This window comes from Protomyctophum bolini, assembly GCF_963924005.1.
Source record: "Protomyctophum bolini genome assembly, chromosome: 22".
NCBI classification, from domain to species: Eukaryota; Metazoa; Chordata; class Actinopteri; order Myctophiformes; family Myctophidae; genus Protomyctophum; species Protomyctophum bolini.
In genome coordinates this window covers 27265557-27278809 of record NC_137883.1, presented here as the reverse complement: position 1 = coordinate 27278809, position 13253 = coordinate 27265557, and the positions used below count along the sequence as shown (strand labels likewise).

Below are 13253 nucleotides of genomic sequence, written 5' to 3'. Positions count from 1 at the left end.
TGAGAGCTTATTCCCGGTGTTGGTTACCGATCATATTTCTTGTGCAGATGTACCTATCCACTCCTTTTCCTCCTTTTTTGTTTATTTTCAGAAAAACTAACCGAATCAGAATCTGTGACATTTTTATGCAAGCTCCATCATTTTTGTTGTATTCGTGAATAGAAAACGAAGAAGGGGAGGGAGAAAGAAAAACAGAAACATGTCGAGGATAGGCGAAAAAAGAAAATATATATATATTTTCTTGATATACAGTATACACAGCAAACTCCAGCTGGTACTGTATGTACATGAGGTTAGACATAAGTAAGCCTTGTCGATCCATGGGGCCCATGGGGTAGGAGCCTATCTCCTGTCTCTGTAGCGTGAGGCAGCTTGATGTACAAGTACACCCCCTGGACATGACACGAGTATGTCGCAGGCACTTACCCCCAGTCCAACCCTTGATGCTGAGTGCCGAGCAGGGAGGCACTGGGTCCCATTTTTCAGAGTATGACCCGTTAGACATTAAGGTTAGACACAAAGGTGCCCAAATATGGTCTCACACCATAGATGCCGATGAAGTCATTCAATAAGCCATGCCATTATCAGAGCCCATTTTGTTCCACTTCCTATTGGTACGCTGTAAAATCTCGAGTGTTCATTTAACTCGCTGTACAAATGGACTATGGACAGAACAGTGCAAAATCACTCACTGACAAACAACACAATGCATACAGATCAACATAAAATAAGACTTATGATACGTACAACAATAATGGCCTGTACTACTTGACCCACATCATCATGACAATCGCCGTAAAGCGACTTGCAACACGCTGTGAGCTTGTAGATCTTCTAAATTAGTTTCAAACATGTACAGTAATATGATGTAAAATGTATCGTTACACCCCTAGTAATATCATTATGCTACATAAAGCCGAGGTTTGTAAAAACTAAAAATACATTCTCACTTCCTTCTCAAATGTTTCCTTTCCATAACACAGTTTTTCCCCTCCCCCTCTCTCTCTCTGTCCCCTCTCTCTCTCTCTCTCTCTCTCTCTCTCTCTGTCCCTTCTCGCTCTCTCTCTCTCTGTCCTAGCTCTGTCCCCTCTCTCTCTCTCTCTCTGTCCTAGCTCTGCGTTCCAACACATTATGCTGCTAAGATAACTATGTTTTCCAGTAGCTTGTTCACTACTTTCAGCATTATATAATATATAGCTTTGAAGTCCTTCCTCTATTAATTTTTCTATTTTATTTAGCTGGGTAGCCATTAATACCGGGAAAGCATCTGTGTCATTTTAGATTTTTAGATTGTATTGTTAGCTATGCAAAAATAGCAGATGTACAAGCTCACAGTGTATCACTTCGTGCCGCACTGCTAACTTGTACATCTGCTATTTTTGAACATTTTTGAAAAATAGGGTGAGGAGAACTATTGATTTTGAAGGAATTTGTAGAATCAGCCTTGATGGTTAACACAAGCTACATCACTATTATTTTAAGTGTCGCATCAGATAACACGATAACACAACAAAGAGAGAATGCTCTATCCTCAACCATTTGTAAATTCTACCCAGTCGTATGTTTTATTCAATGACTCAATGTCATAACGTGTTTGAGGACATTATCCTTAGACACATAACCAACAATGTTTGTTCAAAGTAGCTACACTAGATACTTTCATAAGTCATGTGTAGTGTAACTACTATACTTCTTTTCAAAGCTTCAAAGCTTCTTTTGTAAAGGGTTGTGACTGTGTAGCTCCCCCTGATGTGGTCCTAAGAGGTTTGCTCTAATTAAGGGTGTCGATCGAGTGATGATTCAGTTGAGTGGCGAGCTCGGAGAACAAGATGACACCACGCAACTATCACACAAGTTCTGATTGTTCTTACGTTTATTAAGTACATACAGTGCATAACAATGGTATGGATCTCAAAGGAATAGACTAGAGTATGACATGTATAATTTTCACAATAAAACATGCTATTCTACCATGTAGATTAGTTGTACTCCAGTTAGTTGTACTACAGTTGCATCTACTATCATTGGGCATACAGCATCTGATAAAGCAGTGACAATGGTACCACAAGTACTGCATATCTACTGTGTATGTCCTTACACAGACCTGTACAAGCAGATAAAGGTTAAGCACGTCATGCAGTAACTATAGTTAGTTATACCATTTTAGAAGTTTATGTCCAACACACTTGCTAATAGTTCCAATGGACTAGAAGGTCACATTTTCTGTCATTCTAACCTGACAACCAGACCACATAATGCTGACTTGTAATTAGTGCAATTAAATGCACACATTCATGCCAGTAAACAATGTCAATTCTGTTACTCTGTCTGAGGATGTGCGTGGCTTTACTGTATAGTAGCCAGGTTTCATCACAGAGTCTGGCCTGGTTTGTGGTTAACGAGTTGTAGGTGAAATGGTGTCACCCAGTGGTGGGAATCAGTACTGGTCACACTGGTGCAGGAGAGGCTTGACTGGCCTAGTACTGCAATGCAGACAGACAAGGATTAGCATTTGTGTGTATGTCAGGAAGAGAGAGGGGAGGAGGAGGAGGGTATGTAACATCTATTTCTCAACACATGGACACTCATCTTGTGATTATTCTGTTCCAACCGACTGAAAACCTTACAACTCCATTCTGGGCTTTTCTTTCATATAATATCATGGGACTGCAACTGTCAATCATCTTTTAGTTCGATTCATGGATCAAGAAGCATGTGTTTTTTACTAAATCGATTAGTCTGATGATAACCACTCTTTTATCATTTGTTGTACAACAATGTCATGCAACAAATGGGGAAAATAGACTATTCTCCAGCACACAACACGTGTCCATTGCAAAGCGGGTGAGCTTGTAGATCGGCTGGTTTAGCTATTTTTCCTAAATTGATTATCTTATTTAAAATCGCTAACCTGGAAAACCTTTGTTCTTCTGTGTGTGTGTGTGTGTGTGTGTGTGTGTGTGTGTGTGTGTGTGCGTGTGTGCGTGTGTGTGTGTGTGTGTGTGTGTGTGTGTGTGTGTGTGTGTGTGTGTGTGTGTGTGTGTGTGTGTGTGTGTGTGTGTGTGTGTGTGTGTGTGTGTGTGTGTGTGTGTGTGTGTGTGTGTGTGTGTGTGTGCGTGCGTGCGTGCGTGCGTGCGTGCGTGCGTGCGTGCGTGCGTGCGTGCGTGCGTGCGGAGCAGAAAGCGTGGCACCCAGCCCAGGATGTCAGTGACCCGGCGCCCAGAGAGCGAGCCCTGAAGAGTGTCAGTTTCCAGGAGTCTGTGAGCATCATTAGCGACGGCCCTGCAGCCACCATGGAGCTGGAGAGCCCACAGATCCAACATGGCCTCCACAGCATGGAGTTGGAGAGCCCACAGATCCAACATGGCCTCCACAGCAGCGACAGAATGAAACTAGAGAACCCAGACAACGAGGTGGCACAGGTCAGTAGGGTTTTCTTTTCTTGTCTTTCGGTGGTGTTTCTCCCATCAAGACCCGAGGCCTATTCTACAAAGGCCTTCTAAATGTGAGCTTGTATATTTATTTATTTAAACATATTTTCTGGGCTTTTTGCCTTTATTGATAGATTACAGTAGTCTGACAGGAAACAGGGAGAGAGATGGGGGGGAATCACCGGATCAGGACTCAAACCTGCGACACGCTGTCATTACCAGCCCTATAGAGGGTCGCAGTCCCGCCCCCTTTCTTGACGACGCCAGGCCCAGGAAATTATTCCCAATGCATTTCAAAAAGTATTTATTTAAAGACGGTTACGCCGCGGACAAGGCCAACTCCAGTCGTGACAACTCATGACAACAAACACAATATTTTGGACCAAACAAATAATTACAAAGAAGAAAAACAACAAAAAAAATAGTTTTCTTCTTTGTAATTAATTTGTCCGCGGCGTAAACGTCTTTAAATAAATACTTTTTGAAATGTCTATGAGGAAAATGAACGGAGAATAATTTCTCGCGGGACTGCGACGCTCTATAGGTTCCCAGACGGCTACACCAGCCGCCCGGGCCGGTATATCTGCTATTTTTAACAATCTTGTTAAAGAATACAGACCTTGCAGTCAAAGGCTATGCTAAAAGGATAACATAAAAATCCCCGGGCGGGGGCTTGCTTCCATTGTGGTCCATGTACAAGGTTTCTATATATATATATATATATTTTAACGCTAAACCATCTTCGCCAGAAATGAAATGAGCATATCTACAATATCGCACTGCGTCATTACCATTGCATTATGAGCTTTTGATGCAATGTCTGCCTGTATTCATCTTCATTTCCAGGAGATCCGCTACCTGGACCAGGTTCTGGACGCGGCCTCAGACACACCCACCAACGGGAGCTCCTCCCCCTCAGAGCCAAACAAAGGCTTCATCAGCATCGATGGGACCTCCCCTTCCGTCCACGTCTCCGCCTCCTCTCCTCTGGCCAATCATGCGCCGGTCACCGTGGAGGGCCAGAGACAAACCACGTTCCTCGGCCAGGAAGACGCCGCCCTGAGAACCAATGGACACTCTGCGCCGCAGCAGGCACGTGCACGTCGCACACACATCAAAGCACTGTTGATTTTTGATACACTGTGGTAACACTAAGGCATTCCACGTGACTAAAATATGACTAAAACTAAATGAAAACTATTCAAGAGACTAAAACTAAAATCTAAATTTGCTGTCAAAATCAACACTGCATCAAAGGGGGCTTGAGCCCCTGGCTGCCCTTTCAACCGCCCTCTCTCCAGACCATGAATGCAACTTTTACTAGGGTCAAAAGCCATGCATGAATGCAGCATTCAAGAAAAATGCCTTTTCAACCCTCCTGAACTTGTCTCTCTTTGAATGCAGCATTTTATGTTGAAAGAATTGTCCTCTGTGTAGAAGTCCACACAGCATCTCCAGTATTGGCTGGACTTAGTTGAGTGCTGTATCACACACACACACACACATGTACACACACACACACACACACACACCGAAAAAAGCTCCAAGCTCACACACAGCTTGGAGATCGTCTATTCTCGCAATTTTTTTTGCCAAAGATGCCCTTTTCAGAAATGTCAGCCGCTACCCCTCTAACATTCTCTGTCTGCGCCACAGGAGGATGCGGGGCGGGGCGGTCAGCGCTTTGAACTGAGGGCATTCCAGGAGGAGAGGAGGCCCGCCAAGCTCTTCACCCCCGGAGAGGAGTCGGAGGTCCGGGTGAGGAGGACACGGCCAACCGAAGAGGTAACCTATACAGAAGATACCATGACCCATTAAGACCTGAGGCCATTCTACCAATGAATGCCTTCTACGTCAGCAGCTCTCACACTTTCAAGATTTTAAAAGGTTACAGATGTCCAAGCTAGCAGCGCGGCACAACGTGATGCGTTGTGATCTTGTATGTCTGCTATCAATCATTAGCCAACCTAAAATATTTCAGATCTATCTGAAATATTTTTAGGTTGGCTAATGAGGTTGGCTAATTGAGCTATAATAGCCTATAGGCTATTACAGCTCCTAAAGGAAAGTCCTAAGCTAGCTAACAGCTAAGCTGTGAGCCAGGTCTGCACTCAGCGAAGGCAACTCTATGCATGCACAGTTTGATATCAGTGTTGCCAACTCTTGTGAGAGAAATAAGCCAACTCACCTCCAAAAACAAGCCAAAAACAAGCCAACTCTTGTGAGAGAATTAATCCAACCCACCTCCAAAAACAAGCCAAAAACAAGCCAACTCTTGTGAGAGAATTAAGCCAACCCACCTCCAAAAACAAGCCAAAAACAAGCCAACTCTTGCGAGAGAAATAAAGCCAAATCTCCCATTGGAAAATAAGCCAAAACAATAAGATAAGATGGCCATATAATCGTAATAAAATATATTTGATGCATTTATCATTATAAATACTATGTCTATAATAAGGACTATTATACTATTACACACCAGGGCTAAATAAATAGAGACACCAGACCGGAAAAGGAAAGGAAAGGTACTATGTTTACCCAGGGTAACTGGACTAAGCTCAAGAACTTGTTTACAGCCAGGCCCTGCTCATAGAACATTTCATGTTAGAGGTTCAATGCCTTGTCCATTGACCTTCCGATATCAAGACCGCTCCGCAAACCGTTCGGCCACCGCTGCCTCTAGACCGATTCTATCACTCAATGTGATTCACACTCCCCCAAACCAATGGGAATTTATAGTATATACATCAAAGAAATGTTGGCTTGTTCGATTTTCAAAACAAGCCACAGAATTCTTAAAAAGCCCACAAAAAAAGCAAAAAGTTGTGGGAAACAAGCAGACTTGGCAACCCCGTTTTATATCCCATATAGCTAGCTCACATTTTGGGAAAGTGGAAAACGGGCGTCGTAATTCGGTGCATATGCTAATGGGTAATGTGTAAATTCAGATCCAGCCGAAACTGAGGAGAAGCTGGCAGAACAGACAGGTTTTGATGACAGGTTTTAAGGACAGGTTTTGATGACAGAGGTTTCCATGTACAGTAGGAGGTAGGAGGAGGATATGTCATTTGGATGAACTACTTCTTTAAGCTGTGATATACCGAGTGAAACAAGGAGATAAACTGTTTATATCCTTCTCCCCTCAGGTTCATGAGTTGGAACGTGAACGTCAGGAGCTCATCAAAGACCAAGCAGTCAAGAAGAACCCTGTGGGTGCCCAGCGCTGGTGGAACCCACCTCAGGAGGTAGGTAGCTTTTGCAATGTTCGTTTTATTGAGACTAGTCCAATGGTCCATACCCGTCCGGCGTATTTGGGTTATTATGTGCTGTGTACAAGTGTACATGCATTACATTTGTATTGCTGAACATCCCTAAACAAAGTAGTAGCAGCAACTATTCACCATTTTATGCACCATTCAGGTGAATGTTTTATTTGTTGAGGTCGACCCTCAGCGAATGCTTCGTTAGCCGGGGATGTGACCAGTCAATGTATTTGCAGACTTTTAGTTATAGTCTATATCCGGGGATGTGTGCAGTCAAAGTATTAACAGACATTGGGTTATGTGCTGTACAGCAATAGTCCCAAACCTTTTTGGCTCGAAGGAGCCCTTCCAATATATTCAATAGCATATTAATTACCATTACAACCACCCACAATGTATGTAAAATTGTTGAAGTAACAAAGAAACATTTATCCATTATTAACCAACAACAACAATGCATATATAACATTGTACTTTATAGTTGCATAATGGAGATGTTTGAGCCAGGTGTGCACTGTTGTCACACGGCAACAGTACCTCTACGCATGGGCAGTTTTGATATGCCATACTGTAGCTTGCGGGGCTGTAACCATGTCGACAATAAGTCCCATAGCCTGAACTCCATAAAAACGCAAAAAAACTGCTTACATTTTGGCAAAGTGAAAGAGGGCCGTCGTTATTTGGTGTATAATGCTAATGATCAATGCCCGTGTGCAAATTCAGACTCAATTGCTCCAGCCACTGAGGAGAACGGGGCAGGATAGGCAGGTTTTGAGGACAGAATTATTTTGAGGACAGAGCTTTGCTTAATTATTGTAGGATGGACGTCTTTCTAAACCATTGGTCTCTACCGTACCAGTTTCAGATCTACTCCCATATCCTTTAATTGAATATAACAATAGGCTGGTTGTTTGACTGATATGATAGCTAGCTAGATAGAAAGAAAGATGACATGGGTGGGTTTGATTGATTGATTGATTGATTGATTGATTGAAGGTCCCTCTGGAAGATCAGCTGGATCCAGAAAAACTTGAATCCCACAGAAAATACCAGGAGAGAAAACAACACAAACAAAGCCAGCCCTATACATTTTCACAGGTAAAAGCACACACACACACACACACACACACACACACACACACACACACACACACACACACACACACACACACAAATAAATTAAAATAAATTCACAAAAAGCAGACGTCTTGGGCACCACAGGGGGTGATTATAAAGACATCCTGGGCATACAATGTGTTTTAAGGGTTCCAAAGCCATACCCATGTAAATTGAGAAAGCCTTGACGGGGGATGTGCATGTCTTATTCCTTTTTCATCCTTTTTTCCTCCCCAATATCCAACCAATCACAGCTCCAGGTGTCAGAACACCCGACAGTAGTGACCTTCGACCCAGAGCTGACCAGGAAGGAGGACATCATGGAGGAACAGATCGACTTCACGGCTGCCAGGAAGCAGTTCCTCCTGGCCGGGTCTTCAAAGAGAGACGTGACGCCTCAGATCTACTCTGCCAAGCCCTTCTCCAGACACGGTGGCGCCGCCAGGGCCATCCAGGGCCCAGGGGACCTGTCAGGGGGCATCCAGGGCCCAGGGGACCTGTCAGGGGCCAGCCAGGGCCCCGGGGACCTGTCGGCAGAGGCCGGCGAGGACGAGGGCATCGGAGGAGAGTTCACGTGTGCGCGCGCCGTGATGACCATCCTGCGCGACGACGAGGAAGGCAGGAGCCAATCGTACGCTTCCTTCCATCCGGAGGAGTCTGACTCGGGACTGGACGAGCTGTCTCTGCGCTCTCAGGTAAGGCAGCAATTATCCACTAACCATTATTGTATCTGTAACTATCCACTAACCATTATTCTATCTGTAACTATCCACTAACCATTATCCACTAACCAACTATCCACTAACCATTATTCTATCTGTAACTATCCACTAACCATTATTCTATCTGTAACTATCCACTAACCACCAACCAACTATCCACTAACCATTATTGTATCTGTAACTATCCACTAACCATTATTCTATCTGTAACTATCCACTAACCATTATCCACTAACCAACTATCCACTAACCATTATTCTATCTGTAACTATCCACTAACCATTATTCTATCTGTAACTATCCACTAACCATTATTCTATCTGTAACTATCCACTAACCACCAACCAACTATCCACTAACCATTATCCACTAACCAACTATCCACTAACCATTATTCTATCTGTAACTATCCACTAACCATTATTCTATCTGTAACTATCCACTAACCATTATTCTATCTGTAACTATCCACTAACCATTATTCTATCCATACAGTACAACTATCCACTAACCATTATTCTATCTGTAACTATCCACTAACCATTATTCTATCTGTAACTATCCACTAACCATTATTCTATCTGTAACTATCCACTAACCATTATTCTATCCATACAGTACAACTATCCACTAACCATTATTCTATCCATACATGTTTTTGTAATAATCGAGAAGCATGTTTGATTTTACGGTTGGGTGCTGTCGGGGGCACCCGCTGACCAGCCTGCGTGTGGGCCTGCTAGTACTGACGTCTAGTTATGTGTGCTTTAAGCAGTGACATCACTGCTTAAAGCACACTTAACCCGAGTGTAATTTTTAATAATATAATAATCCATTCAATCGATTAGTTTGACTAACTGTCGCACGCCTCCTCCTCTCAGGACACCACCATCTTCAGCCTGGACAACATCTCCGACAGCGGTGCCTCTCTGCCCCCCACGCCGCTGCCCCTCACTCCCGTGTCGCCGCCTACCCCCCAGCCCGCCACGCCGGTCAACGGGCGCAACAGCAGCAGCAGTCCGACGGAAGAGGACCTGGAGTACCACGCCGGCGTCCTGGTGCACCACGCCATCCAGAATGCCCTGGAGGCGCAGAACGGAGACCGCTGGCACCCGTCGGCGGCCTCCTCTCCCTCTGAGATCTCGCCTCTGTCCGTCAGCCCGGCGCCTGCCTTTTCCTCCCCCGCGTTGTCCTCCAGTCCGGTCCCGCCGCCACACCCCTCCCCTCAGCCGGACGGCCCGGCGGAGGTTCTGGAGACATCCCAGGAAGGTTCCTCGGTCTCTCTGCGGGAGGAGGAGGAGCACCGGAACCCGTCTCCTCCACAGACCCAGGCCGTCTCCCCTCCTCCTCCGCAGCAGAGACCCAGAGACGGGGGACCCAGGATCAAGATCCAGTCCTCTTACGCCAGGGCGCTCGCCGCCTCCACCCCGGCCCCCGGACCCCCGGAGCCAGTGTCGGCCCCCGTTCCCCGGCCGACCCCCGTCTACCGGCCCCCGTCTCCCCCGAGTCCGGAGCGGCCCGAGTTCAGCTACTTCAGCAAGTACTCTGAGGCGGCCGAGCTGCGCAGCACGGCGGCGGCGCCGCGCGGCCCAGAGGCGGCGGAGGGGGCCGCCGTCGCCAGCGGGCCGTTCCGCCTCCGCTCCAGGAAGCAGCGCACCCTGTCCATGATCGAGGAGGAGATCCGAGCGGCGCAGCAGAGGGAGGAGGAGCTTAAGAAGGAGAGGGACGCGCAGCCCGTCATCACCGTGCGTCACAGCGCGGGGGGCGGAGGAGCCGTGCGTCACAGCACAGGGGGCGGAGCCGTGCGGACGACGGCGCCGATGATGCGGCCGAACGCCATGTCGGCGGCGGACAAGGTGAAGAGCAACAGCCTGCCGGCACGGCTCACCCTGACGGCCAGAACAGCGCCAGGTGAGTCTCCTCCAACAGTTTAGTTACTTCAACCAGTGGTCCTTGAGGGGGTTCCAGGTCGTCCCCAGCTAAATGATGGAGAGTTGGTAACCAAATGGACCCTTATAGACTTGAGAGCGTAAAATGAAACCAAATGGATTTTGGATTCAATTTACGCTCTCAAGAGTTACATAATTGTTTAATATATGCATTACATAATTTACAAGAAGTCTACACAATTAGAGAATGTAGAAGAATTGTTATTTTGATCGATGTTTGCTAACAGCATTGTGTGTCAAAATATCTCATCAAAATTGGTGTTCTGTGGATCAAATGCTGAAAGAATAATGGGCCACTCTAAAATGGACCTGAGTTTGCTCTATACTTGGTCTCCCCTTGTTTCCTTCTACACCAAATCACTTAGCAACAGCCAATCGACAATCGAATGCTCCCCAAAAATAGGGGGCGCTGGGTCGGTGGTTAAATACTACAAAAATCAGCTCACTGCAGTATGCATCACTTGTGTATGTTTAGAGAGCAAACACAACTTGTAACAACTGCAAGGTGACTCCACTGAACTCTATGTGTTCTCTGTGACCTCCAGGGAAGATTGAGAAGGTTGGCCACGCACCGCCCGTCTCCCCGTCCACCTCCGAGGGGACGCTGTCTGACGCCGGCAGCGAGGACTCCAGCGGCTCGCGAGCCAAGAACTACATGCAGACACTGATGGAGGACTATGAGACACACAAGGTGAAGAAGAAGGAGAACTTGGAGGACAACAGTGTAAGTATTCCAATCATGAACACCTGGTGAAGGGAATGAAAGGAAAAGAGGGGAGAGAGAGAGAGAGAGAGAGACAGACAGACAGACAGACAGACAGACAGACAGACAGACAGACAGACAGACAGACAGACAGACAGACAGACAGACAGACAGACAGACAGACAGACAGACAGACAGACAGACAGACAGACAGAGGCAGAACAGAGAGAGAGAGAGAGAGAGAGAGAGAGAGACACACACACACAGAGACAGAGGGGAGTTAGAAATAGAGGAGAGAGAAATGTTGATCTCGCTGTAAATCATGTCATGTGGCCGATAGGGCAGGAGCCTGTCTGTAAAGTCCTGAGTGGCATTTTAACTCTTTCCTGTTCAACGACAACCATGAAGACACAGTAGAATGTGTATTTATTTTCCCTCTTACAGTTAGGTCACCTTGATGTGACTAGCTGTACTATTGTACTAGCTAACTAATGCAAAGGTTACTAGGTATTAAACATAATACCAACTGTATTCAAAGTGGGAACACAATATTACGGGTCTGTTTGTTTCCACTTGCACACTCAGACTCAGAGTTGCATCACCGCAGGGGATTTGACAGTGCAGGGGTTTTCCCAGTCTAACGGGGATGTGGGAGTGAAAGTTAAATCAGAACAGCAGGGGGTTTCAGTGATGATGACGCCGTCGTTTAGGAAGATTACATCACCCTGTGTTCCCCTTTCTAATACAGTTAGTAACTTATATTATTCTATTCTTCTATATTTTAAACAGTGGAGAAATGCCACCTTTCAAGTTCCGTGTGGAACTGCCACTGAACATTTTATGAATACACAAAGTTGTCTTCTACCGCAAATCAAGAACAATGGCACACGTATTTCATTAAAGATGAGGCAGAGACAACGGCCGCTTTCCATTTCAGGGTCGGGTCGCGTGGCGTGGTTAAACCAGAAAGATTAAATGCATGCACGGCCCCAACGACCCAACCCCTAAACAAACATCACCACTGAATTTCAATTATTTATGAGGAGGACAGCAAAAGATTATTGATTTTTCACAAAGTTGCATCTAAGTATATGATTTCGTCAACTAAAACTATGACGAAAAATGTTCGTCAACTACCGTTTTACACTGAGGAAAACTAAAACTAAATAAAAACTAATTTGTTGACAATTTTGTCAACAAATAAAAACTAGACTAAAGTGGAGAAGAGTTCCAGTATAATTAAAAGACAAGTAATTTTCTGCTTGGTTTCATGCTGAAAATAGCCGATCTATAAGCTCATGCGATGCATTGTGAGCTTGTAGATCAGCTATTTTCAGCAAGTGTAAAAGCAGCCATGACAACGCCATCAAGGCCTGCGAAAATACATTTTAGTCGACTAAATCAACTGTAGATTTAGTCGACTAAAACACCAAAAAATTCCAGGTGTCAAAAACAACACTACATCTATCTCGATCAGTTTATTTTGCTAGCTTTAGTTATATGTAATAATCATTTCTTCTTTTGTTGTCTACATGAATATAACCACATTATAACCATATAAAATGAAAGAAGTTAAATGCTGCCATATTTTGCCATTTGTAAAAAATGGCAAAATTTGACTCCTAACGTCGTTGAAGTGGGACTAAAATGTCTCTGGGACTCATAAAATGTCTCTGGGACTCATCTAAAAGACCATCCCTGCATCCCGGGACTCATTACATTGAAAACAAATGACCTATTTACATCATATTTTAGGCCCACGTGCAATATCACCACAATTCACAGCCAATCCACAGGTTGGGAATCACGGCTACAGGGCTATTGACTTTGCTCCAGTACTTGAAGTGTTCTTTTAAAATGTGCTATACATAATGTCTGAAGTTGTTGTTGTTGTTGATACCTGATGTCATTACACATGTTGACTGTGTGTACTGTGGACTCTCTCCTGCTGGTCGCTCAGTATGCCCGTATGTTGCTGGCTAACGAGGTAACCGCTGAGGTATAGCTGTCCTGTCTGTCACACACCTGCACCTACCTGCCGCACACCTGTACACCTGTATCCCTCAATT

The 13253-nt window shown here is 45.2% G+C and overlaps 1 protein-coding gene across 1 annotated transcript in view; it reads left to right on the top strand.

Moving 5' to 3' along the window:
- The window catches only part of palm2akap2 (PALM2 and AKAP2 fusion), a 117368-nt gene that overhangs the window by 97023 nt on the left and 7092 nt on the right, over positions 1-13253 (top strand). Inside the window, exons 10-18 of the mRNA XM_080756404.1 lie at positions 3180-3422; positions 4278-4523; positions 5088-5216; positions 6578-6676; positions 7691-7792; positions 8065-8505; positions 9414-10443; positions 11027-11205; positions 13145-13171. Coding sequence (XP_080612530.1) covers positions 3180-3422; positions 4278-4523; positions 5088-5216; positions 6578-6676; positions 7691-7792; positions 8065-8505; positions 9414-10443; positions 11027-11205; positions 13145-13171 — 2496 coding nt within the window. The remainder of the gene's footprint in view (positions 1-3179; positions 3423-4277; positions 4524-5087; positions 5217-6577; positions 6677-7690; positions 7793-8064; positions 8506-9413; positions 10444-11026; positions 11206-13144; positions 13172-13253) is intronic.